The following is a 24,025-nucleotide window of genomic DNA, read 5'->3' as shown; positions in this document are numbered from 1 at the left end:
TTTCACTGAAAATTTGGCGTGGCGGGCCGAGCCCATTCCTTGGCAAAACTAGGAATTAGGAAGTTGGACGTGAGTTGCCGTACTCTTCTCCCATGGCCTCATCTCCAGAAGATCAAACCTCGGCGAAACAAACCCTAAACCCTTCAATCAACGGTAACGATGCACCCTGTCCACCGCAGGAACACGTCGGCGATGAGGAACTCAAACCCTCCGTTCCTCAATCAACGGACGTCATTGAATCCGGTGAGAAGCGGAAGAGAAGCGACCCTGCAGACTCCGATAACTGCCGTCACCCATTGTGGAAAACGAGTCTCTGTTCGTACTTCAGGAGTCACTCTGGGTCTTGTAGCCACGGGGATGCGTGCCGGTACGCCCACGGCGAGGAGGAGCTCCGGCAGCGGCCAGATAATACGTGGGATCCTACGTCGGAGAGGGCGAAGAAGCTATTGAAGTCGGAGAGTGGGGAGAAGTGTGATTCGAAGGAGGATGATGTTATGATGACGGAGGCTGTTGTTGACGATGATTGTGCTGATCCTGGCCTCAGCAAGTGCTTGCTGCATCTTCCCCCAAAATGGCACTCCGATCAGTTGAGGGATTTTCTCGGTCAGCAGGCAAGTGGGGTGTTTTTTTTGGAATTTTTTTTGCTGTTGTGTTTCAAACGTTTACTGCCTGTTTGGCCGCCGAGAAGGCGAGAACTAGGTGAAAAAGGAAAAAAAAACGAAAATTTAAATCTTCTCTTTTATTTTGTTTTCGTAATGTGGGTTTTGGATTTAGTTTCTTTCCTTTACTGTTCTATTTGGTCAGCCAGAAAATCGAGGAGAAGAAAAAGAAAATGCAAACTTCCAAGTTAACTGATGAAAGAAACAACAGTACCCAACAATGTGCAAATAAACCAGTAGCTTATGATCATGAGTTAGCAATAGGTCAATTTTGGATGATTGTTTCTTTGTTGAAAATTATTATACTTTTAGTTATATAATAAGGAGCAGCAAAATAATTTCCTACTGCAAGTCAAATTTCCCACACCTTAATGTAACTCCTTTTTTTCTTATTAACGTACTTTTTTTTTTTTTTTTTTGTGCACTATATTCATTCTTATGCTTTTGTGATCCTTTTACTTAAAATCAAATGGTATACTGGTCTCTTGGAAAATTTTGCCATAATGTTGCTGTCAATAAATAGCTAAGAACAGAAAGAACTGGTGGCTCTGTGATCATTATTCCAAGTTGTTAACCAAATTCAGGTTGTGTTTCTTTGGAATTTTTGCTATTTTATTAGCCCTTTCTTAAGAAATATCCAGTACTTTGAGAAAGTTTTCAAGTTTACTTTCTGTTGTTTCTTTTCTGCTATCTTACTTAGCTTGAATCCTTTTTTTTTTTTTTTTTTTTTTTTGAGGTTTTCATATTCACAATTTTTTGTTTTATATAAGATGGATGAGAGTTAGCATTGTCAAATTATAAGTTGGTTGCAATTGTTGCCTTTGCCAGGGAGTTATCTATAAATCAGCCAAGAAAAAGAAAGGCATGATGATAGGTTTTGTGACTTTTGAAAGTGCCGAACAACTGAAAAATGCAATGGAGGTATCCCCTATTCACTTATACACTTATGAGTGCTCACAAAGTTGGAGTAACTTTACTATTTTGTATCCTTGAATCTCAACTTGACAGGAGCTGGAAGGCAAATCTATTGGCAACAAGAATTTAAAGGTCGGAGACATCCTTCCCCGATCATTTGAGAAGAAAAACAATTCAGCATTGCCTCTCCATCAGAGCACCCAAAAGAACATGGAAACTGCATTGGGTGGTGATGATACTGATGTCTCAATGTCTTCATTTGGTTTGGAGGATGGTGATGCTGTTTGCGACAGTTCAGCATCCGATTCAGTCTTGAAAGCAAGAAGTGCTCGTGATGTAGCAACTCCCCTTGCTCACTTGACCTACACTGACCAGTTGGAGCACAAGAAGAATTCTCTCATGCAAACTCTCAAAAAGCTTGTTAGTGACACCTGTCCTTGTTTTCTATTGGTTATCATAATTTCTGTACTCTGTTGCTACTATAACATATTTCATTAAATCATGATGTCCGATGAGAACAATTGTTAAGAGCAATTAATTTATTTTTCAGACTCGAAATGCTCGTAAAGCTTGTCCAAATGGTGTTTCACTACCAGAATGGATTCTCAAATCTAGGGAGATAGGTGGTGTTCGTACTTCCTGTAAAGACCTTAATGTATTTCAAAGAAGAAAGAACTTTTAGGAACTAATATAGCAGGCTTTGTCCATTTAAATCCTGTAGGTGGTCTCCCATGCAAATTTGAGGGCATACTTGAATCACCACTTGTAAATGGATATCGCAACAAATGTGAGTTTTCAGTTGGATATTCTCTACAGGGCAAGCCAACTGTCGGGTTTATGCTTGGTAACTTTAGGTAATCTTGATTTGGAATTTTAGAGGCATTCTTTTCACAGGGTGTTGTTTACCAGAAAGAAAGAATGTTTATTTCAGGGAGGGTATAACAGCAGTTGAAGAACCTGCAGATTGCCCAAATGTTTCTATGATTGCTCGCAGATATGCTACAATCTTTCAAGAATTTCTTCAACACTCAGGCTTGCCCCTTTGGAACAGATTTAACAACACTGGATTCTGGCGACAGTTAACAGTATGTATTTGTAAAAACTTTATATTAGCGCTCTTGCTATTCTGGTGCTTGGAGTTGGTAATTAGTGATTGGATTTGTCTAGCATGCTGTTGTGATGCACCTGATAATGAATATATTATTTTTCACTTGTTTTTGCACTTTGTTTCATAATGGTTCTTACTAGGTTAGAGAAGGAAGAAAACCAGGGAAGGCCGCTGAGGCTAAAATTTCTGAGCCTAGTATTTCAGAGGTCCTTGTTATGGTTCAGGTATATACCTGATGGACTTGCATTTTAAATCTTCTTTTCTTCAAGGTTAAGTTTTTGTTTAGTCATATAATATTTGAAACTTCTACAATACTGTTGAAGAAGAATGAACAAATTAACCAAATTTGACTAATTATGCTCAATAACTTAGGTCAAATAAAAGGGTGGATTAACATTGTTCTGTTTTCCTTTTATAATTGGGAGAAGAAAATTTATCATGTAATTAACGAACAAATCTTGCATTTAACAGCCATTGAACATTCTTATTAGAAGTTTGGCTTACTGTCATTCCCTCCCTTCTTTATAAACTTTCAAATTTAGGTTTGTTCGAAGGGCATTGATGATGAAATATTGAATGGTGAATTTGAGAGGTTGGCTCAGGCATTCACTATGGGAGCTACTGCAAGTTCTCCTTTGCCTCTTACAGCACTGGTAGTCCAGGTACCAACCTTTGGTTCATGGTTTTCTGCTTGAATCATAGTTTTAGTTATTGATTGCATTTAGTTCATTTATAACTAGCAACATAGTTGAGAGGAAGGATTAAAATGTTGGAAATTGCAGAAACATCTGTGGTTGGATGTTACTGAAATTTTGGATGGAAATTGAGACAAAAAATATCAGTGGCACATAAATTAATCAAAACTCACAAAAATGTTAATAAAAACTCCAAGAAATGATAAAACAAACAATAATGCATATATTAAAGTTGGATTGCTATATATATCCTTAAATATTGCTAAATTAGCTTTCATCCCATCTAGAAAGTGATGATTCCCAATGACTTCCATGGAGAAGCTTCACATTACATTTTTCTTTTTTCTCTCCTCTTCATCCACCTCTCTTTTCATCTGCTCCTCTCCTCAGCTTACACTCTCCCTGATAACTACTTCATCAACTCTGGTTCAAGCTCTAACGCCACTGCCAATGGTCTGATCTTTGTCAGAGTGTTCCTTAAATATTGCTAAATTAGCTTTCCTCCCACCTAGAAGAGTGATGATTCCCAATGACTTCCATGGAGAAGCTTCACATCATATTTTTCTTTTGTCTTTCCTCCTCATCCGCTTCTCTTTTCATCTGCTCCTCTCCTCATCTTACACTCTCCCTGACAAGTACTTCATCAACTCTGGTTCAAGCTCTAACACCACTGTCAATGGCCTGATCTTTGTCAGAGTGTGAACTCCTGCTCCTCTTTCTCCTTTGGAGCAAGCAGTCAGGTAAAGGATGACAACCCGTCAACGGCTACTTCTCCCCTTTATCAAACAGCTTGAATTTTCAACCAAGAATCATTTTATGAGTTTCAAACCACTGTGACCAGCACCAACATAATATGCTTTCATTTCTACTCTTTCTCATCTCCCAAAAACCATGTCAATGCTCTCTTTGATGTTCAGGCTTCTGGGTTGTCATTGTTGTCCATCCCTGAATTTCTGAAAACTTGAAACTATCAGGATAAAATCCTCAAATTTCTGAAAAAATGCCATAAAAATTTGATAAATCACCGACTTCTGTCGGATAGATTTTCCCTCCCATTTATCATTTCGAGGCTGACCAATTCCCAATTTGTCCTCTGATATATTGGCGAATTTCACCAACATTTAATCTGTGGTGGGAAGTTCACCAACTTCCCATATGTTTCTTTTGAGGCTGACTTGCTTGCTAAATTCTTATTTTGCAGTTGCTGCACTTTGTAGGCAAAGTACTTTGAATTCTTACATTAATAGCGGGATACAAGTCTTTAGACTCAAACATAATAACCAAATATTTTAGACTTCTTGATATACTTCCTTTGTCTTTTTCCTGTCTAAATTTTATTTTTCTGATTTGCTTCCTTCGATTTTGATACACAAATATTGCTTGCTTTTACATATATGCCACTACATGGTTGCCAATATATATATATGTTGTGTTTGCTGTGTTAGTAGGATTTTTAAAAAATCAGAATGTTTTTACGCACCCACCACGTCAGCTGCAGTTGCAGCAACTTTGTAGAGGAATACCATGCGCCTCTATGATGGTGAGATCATCAGTTGATGAAATCAGTAAGCATTTGCAAGAAGATATCTATTGATAAGCAGAAGCAAATGAAAAGAAAAGGTTAACATAAGGGGGCCAACTAGAAGAAATTCTTAGGGTTGCTAAATTAAAATGGATGTGTTAAACAACATTCCAGTTTTTATGATCAAGATTACTGCTGGTAAGGAACAGAAATCAGGATACACAAAGTTGGAAAGTTTGGATGGAATCGTTGGTCTGTAGATACATGGTGCTGAAAGTTTCCTGATGGAATGCATAGTATGTTTGTACTATTAACTGCTGCTTAATTAACAACATGTAGGCCATTCCATTTTTTTATGGTCAAGATGACTGCTGGTAAGGAATAGAAACCAGGATATACAAAGTTGGAAAGTTTGGATGGAATCGTCGGTCTGTAGATACATGGTGCTCCAAATCTCCAGATGGAATGCATGGCATGTTTGTACTATTAAACGCTGCTTAATTAACATGTATTTTTGCCTACATGTATTAAATATGCTTTGTCTGATTGATGTATAAAAATAACCTCCTTTGAGATGTATGCACCCTCTGGACATAATCTTATTTATGAAACAATCAATCCATCCTTTTTCAAAGTACTATCTTTTCTTTTTGGTGGTTGCTTCTTATGCAGGATCACAAAGGAATATCAAATGTTGCATCAGCTGATGCTCCATTACGGCCATTACCCATTCCTAAAGAAGGAAGTGACTCTGGACCTGATGCAGGTGGTCAGATTGTAGAAGCGAGGATTCATGATTATATAAGCAATCTTCGGTTCTGTATATCTCCCACAGCTTTCTTTCAAGTTAGGACCTATAATGACTGAATCTTCTACTTACTCAAAAGTTTGCTTGTAAAATTGTAAAATTTTAAGTCTCAAAATACTGCAGGTTAACACACTGGCTGCAGAGAAGCTTTATTCACTTGCTGGGGATTGGGCTGGTTTGGGTCCTGATACCTTGCTATTTGATGTATGTTGTGGGACTGGAACAATTGGCCTTACCTTAGCACATCGTGTTGGTATGGTAATACTCACCCACCAATGTCTATGAACTTTAGTTTCTTTTGAACTTGTTTTCTGACATTGTATCTGATGGACATCCAAATATTCAATGCTCGTGCGACACTGAGGTCCACCTTTTAAGCCTTCAAAGAAGAAGAAGAAAAAAAGAAAAGAACAACAGGGATCCGCTTAAATAAAAATATTCATATAAGGGACTATTATAATTTATATTGCACTGCCTCGCTGAACCTGATATTCAGAGTATTTACAGTCTACTGCTGTTTCCATTAAGAAATTCTCTCCTTTTCTTATTATTTAATCATACTGTCTCAAATTTCTGATTTTTGTTTCGCTTTGAAATCTTTCCAGGTTGTTGGTATTGAAATGAATGCTTCTGCAGTTTCAGATGCTCAGAGGAATGCCGAACTAAATGGCATCAAAAACTGTAGATTTGTTTGTGCAAAGGTGAGGATTTGGGTTCTTTATTTTTTACTTGATTTGTACTATTTAAATGAAATAAACCAGCTATTGAGGTCTTAAAAAATGGAGGAAGAAGAAGACATGAAATAGAGGTTTTCATTGCAATATTCAAGTTGTGAGGACAAATCATGATGAAAAGAAATATGTAATTTCAGTTATTTTTCTTTCTTATTTTATATCATTTTTTAATTTCAAATTTCTCTGAATTGATTTTCATATTTGCTTCTCAACTACTATGTCTTGTGTTTGTACATCTGCCACTCCTGTAGGCAGAGGATGTGATGGGGTCTCTACTGAAAGAGTATTTAAGTGTGCCTCAGAGGCAAAATGAGGTTCCAGATTTCTCTCAAAGCGATGACAAAGTGATTTCTAACAGTGAAGACAAAATGGAGTCCATTAACAATGCACTAAATCCTGAAGGCAGCTCAAGCCATGAGCTTGAAAGTGGTAAAGGTGCCTCTGGGTGTTTAGAAAATGTTCAGCGAGAATCCAAAAATGAACTTCACAATGGTTGCTCTTCAAAAGATGGGAATATTTCAGTGCGGCAATTTAAAAACTTTGTTGCTATAGTTGATCCTCCACGTGGTGGACTTCATCCCATTGTAAGTACTTCTTAGGCTCCTATATGCCTTATTCCACATGCTAACACATTTGTTTGGTCTTTCTTGAAATGGTCATGTTCATTCTATTAAGCATAACATTTTTAACTCTTGTTTGTTGCAAGTAGATATTCGATAATCGATGTTAATGTCACTCTGTCTGAAACCAACTACTGAGGAAAATGAATTTAACAAATTGGTAGAAAAGAAGTTGCTTTTTATTTCCTTTCTCTTGTTTGGTGCTGGACAGAATTTAAATAAGAAGGAATTGTATGTTGAAACCTTTTGCTTTTGAGTTTTGATATGGTTAAGTGATGAAGGTACAATAAAAAGAAAGATTTTAAATATTATGATTGAATTCATTCTAATTCCACTCCTGGATGGAATTTGGACCTGTAAAATCCACTCCACATAGGTTTTTTTTTTTTTTTTTTTCTGAATCTCATTGGTTCCTCAGTAAGCCATTTTCAGTAGAAAAGCTTAGATTTTGTTAACCAAAACAGAAATGAGTATAAGGATGAGCTATCCTTCAAATCAAACACTGATGAAAAGAGACATTGGAAAGAGGGGTCATCCCCAAACAGCAGGGCATGTGAAGAAACTCGCCAGAAAACCCCCAACTGAAACTTAATCCCAACATAGAAAAACAACACTTAAGGCGGTAGGAAAAGCCTTTGATAAAAGAGCTCTTCACTTGGGCAATTTATCTACAATTTGGTTTACCAATTTAGGCATCCATGCAATACAACACCCACCAGTTGAGAAGTCAATAAGTTGATTTTCTGTGAGGCGTGTGAGGAGCAGATGATGTTTTTGCAGTGGTTGCTGATGTGGTTTGAGGCAATCTTTGGTTTGAGAGTTAATATGGATAAAAGTGAGCTGATCCTAGTGGGAAGGGTGGAGAATGTGGAAGACTTGGCTGCGGAACTCGGATGTAAGGTGGGAAGCTTGTCGTCTACTTATTTGGGGATGCTGTTGGGTGCTCGTTTTAATTCTGTGGCAGCTTGGGATGGTATTGAGGAAAAGGTTTGTAAGAGATTGGCTATGTGGAAGCATCAATATATCTCCAAGGGAGGGAGAATCACCTTGATACGAAACACGCTTTCTAGTTTGCCAATTTATCTTATGTCTATCCTCCATCTGCCTAGAGTGGTTAGAATGAGATTGGAACAGATTCAAAGGGGTTTTCTATGGGGAGGTGGGGCCTTGAAGAAAAAACTTCATTTGGTTAGATGGTCGACAATTTGTTTAGACAAGAGAAAAGGGGGCCTGGGGGTGAAGAGCCTTATTTTGCTCAATAAGGCTCTCCTTGGCACATGGAGTTGGCGCTATGCAAATAAAAAAGAGGTTTTTTGGAATCAAGTAATAAGGGGAAAATATGGGGAGGAACGTGGAGGTTAGTGTTCTCAAGAAGTAAGGGAGGGGTATGGTGTAGGCTTGTGGAAAGCAATTAGGAAGCTGGGGCACCTTGTTAGCTCTAGATTTTCTTTTATGGTGGGAAATGGGTAGAGAGAGTTTTTGGAAGGATAAGTGGTGTGGAGTTGCATCTCTATGCGATTCTTTTCCCGCCTTATTTTCCATTGCTACCTCCAAAGAGGCCTTGGTGAAAGATGTGTGGTCTGCTTCAAAAAGTGAGGAAAGGGGGGAGAGGGGTGGAGTTGGAGCCCTTGCTTCTCTAGGCCTTTTAATGATTGGGAAATAGAGAAGGTGGAAAACCTGTTGGAACTCAAGTGTGCAACCAAAAGTAAGTTTTTTTGCTTGGGAAGCGACTTGGGTAAAAGTTCTTACCTTGGACCAAGTTCAAAAGAGGGGGTGGGCCTTAGCAAATAGATGTTATTTGTGCCAAGCGCATGAGGAGTTTATTGACCATCTTCTTCTCCATTGCGAAAAAACAAGGGAAGTGTGGAAACTGTTCTTTACTTTGTTTGGAGTGCATTGGGTGTTTCCTTTCTCTGTTAGGGAAACCCTCTTGGGGTGAAAAAGGGCTTTTGTGGGTAAGAAGCATAGGGCAGTTTGGAATGCGGGCCCTTTATGCTTGTTTTAGTCAGTTTGGAAGACAAGGAACAAGATTGCTTTTGATGATGGTGTGCTATCCTTGCAAAGCTGAAAGTTTTTTTTGTATATTTGCTTTGGTCGGAGTCTAAATTGTTTATAAAAGATAGTCTAAATTGTACATCTTGTTTGGTCAGTTTTTGTTTCAGCTGTAAGGGGGTGAGTCTCCCTTTTCTTGTACATCTTAAGTTTCTATTTTAGTGTCTTTTTCGTAATACATTACACTCACTTATCAAAAAATAAAAATAAAGGAAGGGGTGGTGAGGGTATTCAAATCACCCATTTGTTGTATGCTGATGATACGCTGATTTTTTTTATGTGGCTTATTAGGACCAGTTGGCTTACTTGAGCTAGTTGTTAATGTGGTTTGAAGCCATCTTTAGTTTGAGAATTAATTTGGACAAAAGTGAGATTCTTTCGATGGGAAGGGTGGAGAATGTGAAGGAGTTGGCTCTTGAGCTTGGGTGCAAAATAGGGGTGCTTCCTTCCTCTTACTTAAGGCTTCCCTTGGGTGCTTTGCACAAATCTATGGTGGCTTGGGATGGGATGGAGGAGAGGTTTTGGAAGAGATTAGCCATGTGGAAGAGGCAATTTATTTCTAGAGGAGGGATACTCACTCTCATTTGAAGCACTTTGTCCAACATCCCCATTTACTACATGTCTCTTTTGCGTATGCCTAAAGTGGTTAGATTGAGACTAGAGCAAATCCAAAGAGACTTTCTTTGGGGTAGGGGAGCTTTGGAGCAGAAAACTCATCTTGTTAAGTGGGCAGTTGTTTGCTCAGATAAAAGTAAGGGGTGGTTTGGGTGTTAGATGTCTTTCTACACTTAATAGGGCCTTTTTGTGTAAATTTAGTTGGTGCTTCATGGAAGAAACGGAGGCTCTTTGGAAGCAAGTTATCGGTTGGAAATTTGGAGTAGAACAAGGGGGGTGGTATACTCGGGTAGTGAAAGAGGGGTTTGGAGTGGGGTTGTGGAAGGAGATTAGGAAGGAAGGTTCTTTGTTGAACAACATTGTGTTTTCTGTGGGTAATGGTAGAAGAGTGAGATTTTAGAAGGATAAGTGGTGTGATGATGAGGTATTGTATGAATCTTTCCCTTCATTGTATGCTTTGGCAGTATTCAAAGAGGAGTTGGTGGCGGAGGTTTGAGACTCTTCAGTTGAGGGCGGGGGGGAGTTGGAGTCTTTGTTTTTCTTGGCCTTTCAATGATTGAGAGGTGGACATGGTGGAACAACTCCTCTTGACAATTCAAGGGAAGAGGGTAAGTGCAAATTTGGAGGATAGGGTGTTATGGAAAAAGACTAAATGTGAGATTTTTTTCTGTTAAGTCCCTATATAGGGCAGTGGAGCTTGGAAATGTAGTCCTATTTCCGAGGAGTATCATATGAAGCCCTTATGTTCCTCCCAAAGTGGATTTTTTTGCATGGGAAGTCTCGTGGAGTAAAGTCTTAACGTTACATCAACTAAAGAGGAGGGGGTGGACCCTCCCTAATAGATGTTTCCTTTGTCTTGTTGACAAAGTGTCTACTAATCACATTTTAATCCATTGCATGAAGACTAGGGTTTTGTGGGACTTATTATTTAATCTTTTTGGTGTGACATGAGTTCTTTCATTCTTGGTTAGAGAGACTCTCCTTGGTTGGCATGGGTCCTTTATAGGCAAGCAGAGTAAAAAGGCTTGGTTGTTGGCTCCTTTATGCCTTTTTTGGGCGATGTGGAAGGAAAGAAACATGATAACCTTCGACAATGAAGAGCTTTCGATTTATAGGATGAAGAATTCTTTTGTGTGTAGTTTTTGGTCTTGGACTAAGCTGTATATAGATGAAGGACCTTTACCTTTAATCGACTTTTTTGATTGGTTGGGTTTTAGGTGAGGGCGGGTGAGGTTTTTTGTATCCCCTCTTCTTTTTTGTTTTTGCCGTTTGGCGCTTGTTGTATACTTCCTGTATGCTTTGGGTTGACCTTTAGGCGCTCTTTATTCTTCATTTATAAAATTTACTTGTGCATTTACCTATAAAAAAAAAAAAATCTTTTTAACTGTCAATATTTAGATAGATTCGCCAATCTTTTGATGGTGAAAGTGGCAGACTTTTCCTATAACTTCATAATATTGATTTAATGTGTAGCTGGTTCTGTTTGTGTTCCTTCAATTGTAAATTTGCCACTTTTAACAGGGGCTCACCAATATTTTGTTGGTGAAAATTGTGTAGTTAGAATCATTTGATTTAATTTTGTTTAGTATTGCAAAATCTACATATTGTTTGCCCAAGGTCCAAGTAAGGCTCTAGTTTTTGAAAACGAAAGAAAATTGTTGGTGATGAGGATCAAGGTCACTCATTTCCAGTTTATTCTAGATGTATATGTAGAGGATGAGAAATATTCCCATTTGCACTCTAATTAGGATTCCTATTTGCTTTAAAATTAGGATTTCTATTCTTATTAGAATTAGTTTTTAATTTAGTTCTAATTCTTATTATTCTAGTTTAGTATTTCAACTAGGATTAAAATTGTATTTCCTTAAGATTAGCATCTTTAATCCTCATAAATAGTGCTGATTATAACAATGGGGGTCATTATTAATTTTGAGAAATATTCAGAAAATTTGTATCTTCTCTCTCTCCTTATTACTCTCTTATAATTTATCCTCTACTTTCTCCTCCTCTTATCTAATTCCTTATGAGCCCAATTTCTTCTATATGAAAAGGGTGCTTTGATAGTCCTACATCAATTTGGTGTAAGAGCAAATTGATCCATAAAAAAAATAATAAATAAATAAATAATTTTTCCATCATAAGAAGTTTCTGATCAACTGATTTCACATCCTATAAGCTTCAATTGTGACACTATGTTGACTTTGGAAACTAATTGGGGAATTGATAAGGTATGTGTTCGTTAAGAGAGGGAGTTGTTTTTTGCGTGTTCTGTATTTTGGTTGTGCCTTTTGATGCATTTTGCGTACATGCTGTGCATTTTGGTCTGTCATTTCTTTGGCGCTTATTTATCAAATCTTTTCACTTACCTATTAAAAAATAAAAAATAAAAGAACAATAAAACTATAACAAACCAAGGACTTGCCAGTTAAACATAACTGAAACTAAATCTATCAAAATATATAAGAATAAGAATAGGAACAACAATAATAAAATAAGAAACTAATAACTCAAAGTCTCGAAGATCTACTATGAATGCTTCCCTCAACCTAAGTGCTTCACAATATATGTGAGGCTTAAAGCCTCGATTTTAACAACAAATGAAGAAAATATTAACTCAAACATCAACTATCGACACTTGTCTTCCAACCAAAAATACCTATTAAATTTCTGTGACCTTAATTTTAGACTTCTAAAGAGGGCATATCATCTCTAACCAGATATTGCATATGGATGGATGAGGTTGGGTGAGATTCCAACACTAAGGTTAAGTGAGTGGAGTAAAGTTCTTTGGGAATAGGCTCTACACCCTTCAATCATCCATTCTAGTTTGCATGGTTCAATCATTCAGCCCAAAAAATTTCTAGAATAAACTAGCATAGTTTCCTATACATGATTTTTGCTATTTACTGAAATAATTTTAGAGGGATATATAAGAGGAATACCCTGGGTTCAACTATGTGACTCAAGATATAGTCGCTTACAAATATTGCAACCATAATCTGTATGCCTCATCTGATTACATAGGTGCAATCTTGTCTCCAATAAAACCCAGCAACTCAAATCTGGATCATCCAAGCTAATAATTTCTGTCGGACTATGAAATTGATTAGTGATAGAGTAGATCTCATGCTCATCACCCAGTTTCTTTGCCATATTGATCACTTAAATGGTTTCTGCGAATCTGTTGTCAGTTAGACTCTTACCTTCCATTTGCAGTCCTAAATTGAATATAAGATGCTTATACTGGATTTAGAACTTTGGATTTAAGTTTTTTTATTTTTTTAAATGAGTCTTTGACTGCATTTCCATACCCATAAGGGGACAAATTGTTTATATGATTCTTGTTTGTGTGAATGCAGGTGATTAAAGCTCTGAGAACTCACGCATGTCTACGGAGGCTTGTGTCAGTGCCCACATTGTATTATTTGTCTTATTGCTTATATGTGTGGGCGTGGGTGTGTGCTGCTTGTGTATTATGTGTGTTATATACTACCTTTTCTGGAATCTTATTTTTACTTCCTTTTTGTCTTCTTCAGTTACATTTCCTGTAATCCTGAAAGCTTGGTGGCAAATGCCATTGAGCTCTGCACACCATCTGCTGATAAAACTGAGAAAGGGAATAAAAACAACAGAGGGTGGAGGAACATGAGCAGTGCTGGTCTGGCGCGGCATAGGGCCAAGTCAATGCCCAACTCGGAGCCTTTCCAACCTGTCAAAGCCATGGCTGTTGATCTTTTTCCACATACTCCTCACTGCGAAATGGTGATGCTACTGGAGAGGTAAATGGACCAAGCTTTAAAAGAGATCATCTTGGTTCTAAATCCTTGCCATTGGAAGTTTTGATAAGAGCTTTTAGTTTATTATTTTTATTTGATGTTTATAAAATTTTCAGGATTGTTGAAGCCTATTTAACTTAATGATTGTTATATTTAAATTTCAACCATAATGAGATTTTCTGATCACTGGATCCCTTTTGGGGAAACAGAAAAGGAAAGTTTTGGTGGTGGTGTTTCCTTTGGGCTTGGTACTACCAGATTAGAGGGCTGGAGAGGTAATTTCTAATAGCAAATACAAGCAAAGATTTTAGGTTATTATATTGCCAAGTTCTAATTGTTAGAACTCTTGCATGTACCTATATATATATGTATATATATCCAGCCAACCAGTGGAGTTGGGGTTGTGACTTTTGAGCTATATTTGGTTCTTATGTTGAGATACCATGGAAAAAAGCAAGGTAAAAAAAACACTGAGGAAAGGGGAAATGCGAAAAGATTTTTCTCCTCATTTTTCTTTAAAAAAAAAAAGGTGGGTAAAAGTTTAGGAAATTACCATTCCTCAGCAATTTAATTTTCTTTCCCTCAGCTTTTCCATTGAAAACCAAACGAAATAAGTTTTATAAGTTGCACTTACCCTTTTCTTTCCTTGTATTTTTCTTCTCAATTTTCTTTCCCTCAAACCTTTTTTGAACCAAACATAGCTCCTTTAGATTATGGATTAGCCTGATTGAAGTTCCAAGTCCATGGCTGAACTGATTTATACCCATATGTGGCAGATGATGTGTTGCCTAGGGGATAATGCCTTTTGAGGGACCTTTTGGAACTGAGATAGGCAAAAAAGCTTAGGACCAACTTTAGCATACCTAATGCTGTTATTAATATTTTGAAGATTGTAGGGATTTTAGCACTAGATGGATCCTTATGTCATCCTATATAGGTACGGGAATGTTGGTAATTAATTATTAGGTAAATATGTACTATGTACACATTGTGGTGGGGCTGCTTCCTTGCCTGTGGCTGTGCTGGTGCCTGATCTCTCATAGGATGAACTTTCAAGTCAACCCGGACATCCAATTGCAGTGTATTGTGCTACCATATTGGAGGCAATTCATGGTATGCCTGTCACCATATATGTTGATTTTTTTTTTAATGCGGTATTACGTGTACTCCATATAATTATTGTATTCTAAATTCCAGGTAAACCTGATAATGAAGTCTGAATGCCTTCTCTAATGTAGAGCTGGAGGCTTATCTTTCTATCCAGTACTGGGTTACCAGTTCCCCAACCATAGGTGGACCGTCCTAGACACTTTAGAAAAAAAAAACAAAGAGAACATCTCCGAGCCCCACCTCATCTATACCAAACCTACTGCATACAACTTTAAGCCTTAATCACTCTTTAAAGTAGCTCAAGCTTCATAGGAAAAGGTTTGCTGCATCCAGACTCATCTGCCCTCTGCTTTTTTTTCTTCTTTTGCTTTATCATCTTTATTAAAATTCTTATACTTGACAGGTGAGTAAGGATTTGGTGAATTGCCTATATGGATGGCCTTTATATACATTGTAGGCGGCACACTTGTTTATAATCTAGCAAAATGTGTGGCCAGGGGGTCCTGTTCCTTTTATTTCAAAGCTTGAGCATCGCCATAGGCGAGGATAAAAGGTTTCTGTTTGAATTTGGAATCCCGGGGTTTCTATCGAGTCCCCCTCTTTCAGAATATCCTCAAGCATTGTGTGGTCATTTTCACTTCTGAAATTGGGGACACACCCACAACCTCCCCGTGTCTCACACACCCACAACCTCCCCATGTCTCACACACCACATGAATGGATGGCCCCCAAAAAGAAAGAAAAAGAAAATTCCCTTGAATATTGAAAAAAAATATGAGTGTGATTTGGCTTGTAAAATGGTAGCAGACAAAGACTGAATGGTTTCAAATCACATCTCAACCGAGCCTTGTGTTTTCTTCTTTGTAGTGACAGTAGTTCCATGCCTAACAACCATTCATTTTCTTTCATATCTTTCTTCATGTCTTCTTATCTGGTTCGACACAGTTTTATTTTTTAATCACATGGTGGTGGCATTTAGGAGGCGGTGGGTCAGCTGAGATCCCACGTGATTTGTTACTTATAGTATATGATAAATCGGACACAGGATCTGTATGATGTGGGGTTTGCCTAGCTTTGATAATTGAACATAATATTGTTCTAAGATCATTCCCCCTTGTTTTTTTATATGTATACATGTTCGTAAATATGGTCCAAATGAAGTGAATTGGACAAAGAAATCCCCATGAAAGGAAGGGTTTGGAGTTGATGGGGACGGAACTAAAGCCCTTCCCCCACAGCAGGGAAGTGGGTTTTTCTCCCGCCCTCCTGTTAAAGGCATATTATGCAAAAGCAAAAGCCATACATTCTTTTTGACCCTTTTAATATACAACATTCAATTTGCCGCCATTATTAGTCTTTATACTACTACATTTTGATTCAAGTGCCTAGTCTTTATACTACACTTTGATTCAAGTGCTTCTTTTAAATACCAAAATTCTGGAATGGGAAACCTTGTTTATGGGATCTTGACCCTCTTTTCCCATCACAAGGAGGGAGAAATCTTAAACAACTTTTTTTGGGGTGTTAAGAGGTAGAAATTGTTAGGGTGTTGATTCCGTATCTTTTGAACTTGTAATCTCCATTATTTCAAAGCCTTCCACTATAATATTTATTCATCTAGTTGTATTGGAAGTAGGTGATATTAAAATATATGGGCATCAAAAGTTGAATTTCACAAAGCATGTTTTGTTTTGGAATTAACAAATTTGGATTAATTGCAGATGAAATATAAAAAAAAATACCTACCCATTGGTAAAATGATAAAAATGATGATAAAATAATGGGGAAACACATGCTATTTTTTTTTTTTTAAAAAAAAATCTAAATCCATAATATTAGATAAGAAAATATTGATTATTCCGTTACTTTTACTACGTGCTAAGTCGCTAAATTTTTTATTTATAAATGAAATTATCTAATCTCTTATTATTAAGTCATATTTGATTCTTCGGATATAATAGAAGACATGATAATGAGAAAATGAAATAAGGTAATTTCTCACTTATTATTTCATATGTTCAATGTATCTTATCCTATGTATTAATCAAATATGAAATATAATAAGTAGTGAGATATATTATTTATCATTTTTTAAAATATATTTTTGGCTATTTTTTTTAGTTATTTTTTATATTAATTATTTTAGAAAATAAAAAATTTTAATTTATGGTTAAAAAAAGAATTTAAAATATATTTATTATTTAATATATAAAAAATATATTTATAAATTTTAAATATTTTAATCTTAAATATTATTAAAACTAAGAAAATTTTAGTATTTTTTAATAAGAAATATAGAAATATAGTATAATTTTTTATTTTAAATAAATATTATAAATTGAACAATTATATTTATGTATATGTATAATTTTATTTTATTATTAATTTTACAAATTAAATGAATATCTAAAATAAATAATAAATTAATAGATAATGGAATACACTAATAATGGGTTTTCTATAGTACAAATAAAACTTCCTTTCTCATACTTATATTTTAGTTGAAGATCTTCAAAAAAGAAGAAAAATAAACTATATTATATATCATAGTTCATATAATCTTGAGAAAAATATATACACTGAATGAATTTATTCATGTTTTTCTTTCTTTCTTTTTCCTTACCTAATAAAGTGAGAGTTTATTTGATTTAAAAAGCAATTTTGCGAAAAGAGAAAACATGTAATGATGAGGGAGGTGAAGCAAATTTGTAACGATAAATAATGATCACTAGTAATGGAGAATGCACCAAATGTCTGTGGAAGTGGCAGTAGGCCACCCTTCCTATCCCACCACCTTTTGCCAGTAATGCAATAACTCAGCTATCTGTTCATCTGCAGTACCCCCATCTCAAGAATCATAACTTCCACTTCCTCAAACTTCACTCAAACTCTCTTTCTTTCTCTCTCTCTCTCTCTATCTCTCTCCATTTTTACGTGCCTCTTCATTCGTGTTGTTTGGGCCTTTTGGAAGTTGCTTGGTTGACTGAGCTCTTGCTTCAACTAGCGGAATTCTTTGATTTTGGGCGCCTCTGGTCCTTAAGTTTTTTGGGTTTTGGTTGTTTTGGTATGAGAGAATGAGAGGTGAGGAAAAACCAGTGGCTGAAGGGCATGATGTGGATGAAGGTGAAAGAGCGGTTGCTATTCCAATTCAGGAGGTATTTTCCGCCCCTTGACTCCTCCTTTGCTATGTTTTCATTTGTTTCTTCTCTTTTTCCTCTTTTTTTCCCCTTTCTTTTTTAACTTTTATTTCTGGAATAAAAAAATAATACAAGACGAATTTTATGATGGTTTAGCCTTGGGCACAAAAGTACAAAATCTGTTTTTTTTTTTTTTGCAATTTTGGGTGAGAAATATGTTACTTTTTAATGGGCTCTTGATGGTAGTACCTTACTGCCACTACCGGTGGTTCATCTGAATCCATTGACTGAATTTGCTTTGTTTCTTGAGCATTAGAATCTGCTTTTGAAAATTTTGGATGACTGAGCTTAAGTGGGTACTTGGCTGTTCATATTTTCTCCTAGTAAAATTGAATTACCACATACATGGAAATTATTTGATACAGAATCTGGATATGAGAAAATGGCATAGTTCTCCCAAATAGTGTACATTTTACTTTACCTAGTTAATATGGATGGATATATCTGCAAAGATGAAATCCTGGTCTATGAAGAAAGTATAAATTTTACATGCTTTTCTACTTGTACAACCTTGTTGTGGTGAGTTTGGTTACAACTCAACTGAAATTATCCCTTGACCTATGATGGCCAACTGAGTTTTTTGTTTTCTTGAATTAGGACAAGAGATGAGGAATTTACGCAAGCCTAGTGGTTATTGAATTTGATAACTGAGTAGCCAAGAACAGGATGTAATGTCTAGAGCCAGAGTACTGAAAATCACTGTTCCTTGTTCTAGTTTTCTTGTTAGGTTTGGGGTTTTTTATCCTCTATACTATTTCCTTACTGTAAGTTTGGTGGAAACTTCCATCTTGTGAGTTAGGAAAGTTTTGGATTGAGGCCCACACTTATAGACCCCAGTGAATGGTAATCCTCATGGAACATGGACTTCAGGCAAACTGGTGATGCTTTTTGGCTATGATTTTGTGTGTCTAGGGTGTGGCCTTGTGAACATTGTTTGACATAAATTCTATCGGTCTTGCTTCTAGTGGATCATGGAGCTCCAATATGCGTTTTTCCATGGAAGCAGATTGCTTGATTACCAAAGCATGAAAAAAATTGAAAATTTTACATAAATGATCGTCTGAAAACAGTAATACAGTTTGTGGCAAATGGACTTAAAGTTGAAGATGCAAAGCAAACTTCATCCTTTGATGATCTGTTGTTTCTGGGCATGAAGCTTTTGTCCTTATCTGTTGGTGGTGCAGTACTATTTCCATTGTGTATTTGGAGTGCATTTGGGAACTGGTCAGATTGAATATAGGATGAAACTAATGAGAAGCGTTATATGCTTATTTTGCATATTTGCTAACTCAGTTCTATATTCTTTCTCTTTTCAGGTTGAAGATTCAACTGGAATAACTGAAGAAACACCACATTTTCAGCAATGGAGGCGGCAAAACCTCTTCCTAGAGATACCCTCAAGAGAAATGGAAGCCTCCTCTCAAGATTCTGTTAGAATAAAGATGCCTCCAACACCAAGTCCGACTCCAAAAAAAGTAAATTTCTTTCTGACACCTAGCCCAAGTGATACAAGAGTAACTGGGTCTCCAGGTCCTTCTGCTACTAAAGGTAAATCATCCAAAAAAAGCCTCCTACCAAAATTGAGCTTTAAGAATCGGAGTGCTACTTCGGATAGCGATAAGGCTGCTAACCTAGCTCTAGGAGGTTCATCTACAACCTCACGAGAAAAACCCTCAATCTCAAGGTCATTGTCACTTTCAAAGATATTCACTCCTAAAATGAATAGAACATCATCTCTACCTGGTACTCCACTTGAGCATTCAAACCCAGAATCAGTAAGTGGAGGAAGCATAGGCAGTGCACTGAAATCAGATGTAAGTCTTTGCATTATCATTTCAAGTTGCCTAATCTAATTCATTTAGTTGGTAAAATGTTCTAATAAAGATATGGTTGCATTTTTATGTGCACATGTTTATTTGTTTGTTTTTCTTTTTGTTTGGTGGTGGGATGGGGTGTGATGCGTTGCATATGAACTCACCCAACCATGAGCCTGGCTGACCAATGTGTCCATTCAACCCACATGGCTACGTGTAGATTATACTATTTGTTGTATGCATTTTATAGTGGTTATCCTGATACATGGGTGCCTAGTCCTGAAAAACCTTTTTAGCATGGTCATCTTAGATTAAGTTGGAAGAAATTCTAGAGATTAAAAGCATCAAGACAACCCATTTGAGCAGGATAACATCTTTGAAGTTTACTTGTATCACTTGAGTCGAGACAAGCTGAATGTAGATTATGTTGCATTGAACCACCAGGCAAAAACATTTTAGTGTTAAGGCTGGACTCGTTTGGAAATCACTACCTCCACAGCCCAAGCTGCAGCATGGAACGCATGTTGTGCATGTGGGTAGTGAGTGGCAGTGAGACCCTCATTGTGAATATTACAAATTTAAAGCTCTGATATTGAACAGAAGATGTCTGAATTTCTTGGTCATCAGACAGAATAAAATAGAGAAGCAGGCCATAATAGTTAGGTTGGTGAAGTTCCTGTTCTATCATGCAACCACATAAATGTAGACATAGATCTTAATTTGACATTGTCTAATTAATTTTTTAACAATTTTCCCCCCTCTAAATATTGGAAAACTCTTTAAGATCAGGTCTTATTCATCTATTGTTTAAGCATCCGTTATTTTAAGCTGTTCATTTTTGCAGACAAGAGGAGTCCATCGGCGAATATCTCGCTCACTTTCGGTCCCTGTAAACAATAAAGATAGAAGCATAAAGAGAATGGATTCATTTTTTCGTGTAATTCCCTCAACTCCCCGGGTGAAGGAATTGGATGCAATGACAATGAATTCAAGTCCAGCAGTGGAAGCAGGTAATTTCATTATTTTGACTAAATTATACACTCTATTTGCAACATGATAGTTCATTAAGGGTTAAAATCTGTTTCCTTTTATAGCTTATACCTATTCTGATGTTCAATAGTTTGGGACTGGCAAAGCTGGCAACTTGTCATATGCCTAGTTTATTTACTAGGCCAGTTATGGTGAATGTACTAAGTTTGTAGCAGTTGTCAAAACTTGAAATATACCTTTACCTTCTGTTTGATTCCACATCTTTTGTACTTCCCTTCTCTCTTCCTTGCTACCAAATGGAGCATAAGCTGTGACTAAAAATGCTTGTTTTTTAATCCTATTATTCGTAATTTCCTGTGTTCAGCAACTACTTGTCTTTTTCTCTTTTTAATTTACTGTTACTTGTGATAACAAACCAATATCTTATCTTAGTCTCATGATTCAGAAAACAATGAAGCTGATGGTGAGGATATACCTGAAGAAGAGGCTGTGTGCAGGATTTGTTTGGTTGAACTGTGTGAAGGTGGTGAGACTCTCAAGATGGAGTGCAGCTGCAAAGGTGAACTTGCTCTAGCCCACCAGGAGTGTGCTGTCAAATGGTTTAGGATCAAGGGTAACAAAAACTGTGATGTATGCAAGCAAGAGGTTCAAAACCTGCCTGTCACTCTTTTGAGGATCCAGAGCATTCAAACTCGAAATAGTGGATCAAATAGAGCTCATCAGACAGAAGTTAATGGATACAGGCAAGTGATTTGGTATTATTGCATGCCCAAATATGACACTAATATTTTTTTGTTTGACCTTTTTTGTGGGTTTCATAATCCAATTGCATAACAACCTCTTTCCATGAGGAACTCCCCATGTTTGAACCGCACACCATTCAATAAGAATATACTTACCATTCTACCAAGATTAGCTTTGGCACTCTTCATATTTTATGCCTGTTGGTTCTCTTACTTATTTTTAGTTTCATATAAAAATTGTCCAAATTAAGTTCATCAGAACATAGATTGAATCATGAAGTAATTTAGTTCTATGTAACCTGAAGAACCTAATTTTCTAGTCAAGAAACTCGACCAAAAAATAAAACTGTACATAATATATTGGTGTTGTTATCTTATTGTCTTCGTGACAGAATTCTTTGAGTGCCTTCTGAGAAATTTTGTCCATTTGTCCATAAGTTTACAAGGCCTAATTCACTGCACATGAATAAATAAATTACTTGATTGTCAACATATATCGCATAATTTAATAGATAATGATTATTGACAAATATCAAACAATATTAGTAATTCCTCTAGTAATTACAAATTTTAATATTCCCAATTGTTCCATAATGATGCCTGCAGACTAAGTATTCTGTTTCTTATTTTGTACTGCAGCTGTATTTGCTTGTTTACAATATTGTAGCCTCAACAATTAGATTATCTTCATGCATAACATTGAGAATTCATCTTATTTGGCTTCTGGTTTAATGTTTCCTAAAGCTTTTTACTGCAAATCTTATTAGGGTTTGGCATGAACTGCCTGTACTCGTGATTGTCAGTATGCTTGCCTACTTTTGTTTTCTCGAGCAGCTTCTGGTAAGAGTAGCAACTTTCACATAAGATCCTTGAGGTCAGTCATTACTTTTCTATATAATTTTTTCTTATATTTTCTTTTCTTTCCCAAATGCAGGTTGGAAATATGGGTACTAGTGCAATAGCCATTTCTCTTCCCTTTTCTTGTGTACTGGGTCTTCTTGCCTCCATGACTGCCTCAACCATGGGTAAGCTGCCCAAGGCCCTTAATAAATATATTTGAGATGGTTGATTCTCCTGTAGGAGTAAGAATATTTCCCCTGCAATTGACAACTGTACATTAGTGTATTAGAAGAACCTACAGGCAGAACCCCACTATTTGATGGTTATTTCAATGAGTTTCACTTGCTCTAGATCAATCCAGTGAAATAATTTTGAATATACAACAATATTATATTCTTTTGTTTGGTGATGAATTGCTCCCAACTGTTAGATTTTGCTTGACCATCAAGTGTTGTGGAAAATTCTGCCAATAACATTATTTTTTGTCTTTGATGCTTCCCTGAATCAATACCCCTGAACCTTTTTGTATACAGTGAAGAGAAGATTTATCTGGGTTTATGCATCTATTCAATTTGCATTGGTGGTTCTCTTCGCGCATATTTTTTATTCCTTGGTAAGTTATTCTCAAACAAAAAATATTTTACCACTTGCCAAAAGAATGATACTGAGAAACCAAAAATGAGTATTGGTCCTGATGGAGTTCGGTGGAGCAAATTCAGCTACAGAATCATCTTGATCTCAGTCCATATGAGCTATGTCCAAAACATAAATTGCACTTCATTCCCATATGATTCTTATTACTTTGTTTCCACTTTCAACAGGTTCGTGTACAAGCCGTTCTATCCATTCTCCTCTCTACATTTGCCGGGTTGGGCATTGCAATGAGTGGGAGTTCTATTATTGTGGAGCTGTTGAGATGGAGACTCAGATGGCATGCCTGGTCAGAGCAGCAGCAGCAACAGCAGCAGCAGCGTCAACGTTCCCAGGTGGGTGCGCAACCAGGCCAAGCAGCTGAGTCTGCTGCAGCTTCCCACCATGCAAATTCACATCACCAGCGCCACCATACTGAATCTGAAAACCCAGAGACTTTTAGTAGGAGCTGAATCAATAGCCTGTTGATGTTTTTTACCGCTTTTTTTTTCAACTTTCTATCTACCTCCTAAGTAGAAACTCTTGATGTTTTTGCTATGTAGTAGTATTTCAAAGTTGAAGCTTTTTTACTTTCACACAAAGAAAAAGAAAAAAACAGATGATATATATATATATACATCATATTTTGAGTAATTAACTTAGATTGTCTTGAACAGGCTTGAGAATAATGACAGAAGGAATTTTAAGTGTATTTCTTTGCTCTGCTGATTTTAGATGCTCTGAATGAGCATAAAATTTTGAAATGGCTCCCAACTGGCTGGGTTTTTACAGCACTATTATTCCTGACTATGCATAAAGATTATGTTTTCTTTAGTGCTTTCGAGGAACCATAGTCATAGTACTAGGAACATTCTCCAACTTACATGGGAAATTATATTCGTCCTCGTGTAAACATGACATCTTTGTTATGTTATGTCCCACAAGATTTATCTTGTGAGACTAGACATCTGATAATATTTATAACAAGTCTTTGTGAGAGGGAGTGGATCAATAAAGGAAATATCATTATACAATGATATTTTTTTTATTAAAAAATATTATGCCTACCAAAATGATAAAAATATAACCATAATCGAAAAACCCATTTCAAAAAAAAATATATATATAAGAAAAAAAAATAGAGGGGGAAGGAAAGCAAGCAACACCAAGGTTACTATTGCCTAAAATTATTACAAT

At 36.5% G+C, this 24,025-nt stretch overlaps 2 protein-coding genes across 3 annotated transcripts; both read left to right on the top strand.

Moving 5' to 3' along the window:
- The first annotated feature begins 5 nt into the window (after nucleotides 1-5).
- LOC100262197 (zinc finger CCCH domain-containing protein 24) lies at nucleotides 6-13,722 on the top strand. Of its 2 annotated transcripts, none has more exons than XM_002282278.5 (14): nucleotides 6-611; nucleotides 1,488-1,580; nucleotides 1,668-1,994; nucleotides 2,125-2,197; nucleotides 2,296-2,428; nucleotides 2,506-2,659; nucleotides 2,823-2,906; nucleotides 3,225-3,344; nucleotides 5,572-5,745; nucleotides 5,831-5,965; nucleotides 6,313-6,408; nucleotides 6,693-7,025; nucleotides 13,088-13,131; nucleotides 13,265-13,722. In XM_002282278.5, the coding sequence occupies exons 1-14, from the start codon at nucleotides 93-95 to the stop codon at nucleotides 13,509-13,511; spliced, it is 2,532 nt and encodes an 843-aa protein (XP_002282314.2). In that variant the 5' UTR covers nucleotides 6-92; the 3' UTR covers nucleotides 13,512-13,722. The 2 variants fall into 2 exon arrangements, with proteins under 2 accessions (XP_002282314.2, XP_010651155.1); XM_010652853.3 differs by having other exon boundaries at nucleotides 9-611; nucleotides 13,088-13,146.
- Nucleotides 13,723-17,297: 3,575 nt separating this feature from the next.
- On the top strand, nucleotides 17,298-23,540 carry LOC100257089 (uncharacterized). Its single transcript, XM_010652854.3, has 8 exons — nucleotides 17,298-17,769; nucleotides 19,128-19,625; nucleotides 20,470-20,635; nucleotides 21,061-21,358; nucleotides 22,126-22,198; nucleotides 22,293-22,383; nucleotides 22,732-22,811; nucleotides 23,020-23,540. Exons 1-8 carry the CDS (start codon nucleotides 17,689-17,691, stop codon nucleotides 23,299-23,301), a joined length of 1,569 nt encoding a protein of 522 aa, XP_010651156.1. The 5' UTR covers nucleotides 17,298-17,688; the 3' UTR covers nucleotides 23,302-23,540.
- The last annotated feature ends 485 nt before the right edge of the window (nucleotides 23,541-24,025 follow it).

This window comes from Vitis vinifera, chromosome 6 (assembly GCF_030704535.1).
Source record: "Vitis vinifera cultivar Pinot Noir 40024 chromosome 6, ASM3070453v1".
Classification (NCBI taxonomy): domain Eukaryota; kingdom Viridiplantae; phylum Streptophyta; class Magnoliopsida; order Vitales; family Vitaceae; genus Vitis; species Vitis vinifera.
Note: the sequence above shows the minus strand (reverse complement) of the source record. Positions and strands in the feature narration are given on the sequence as shown.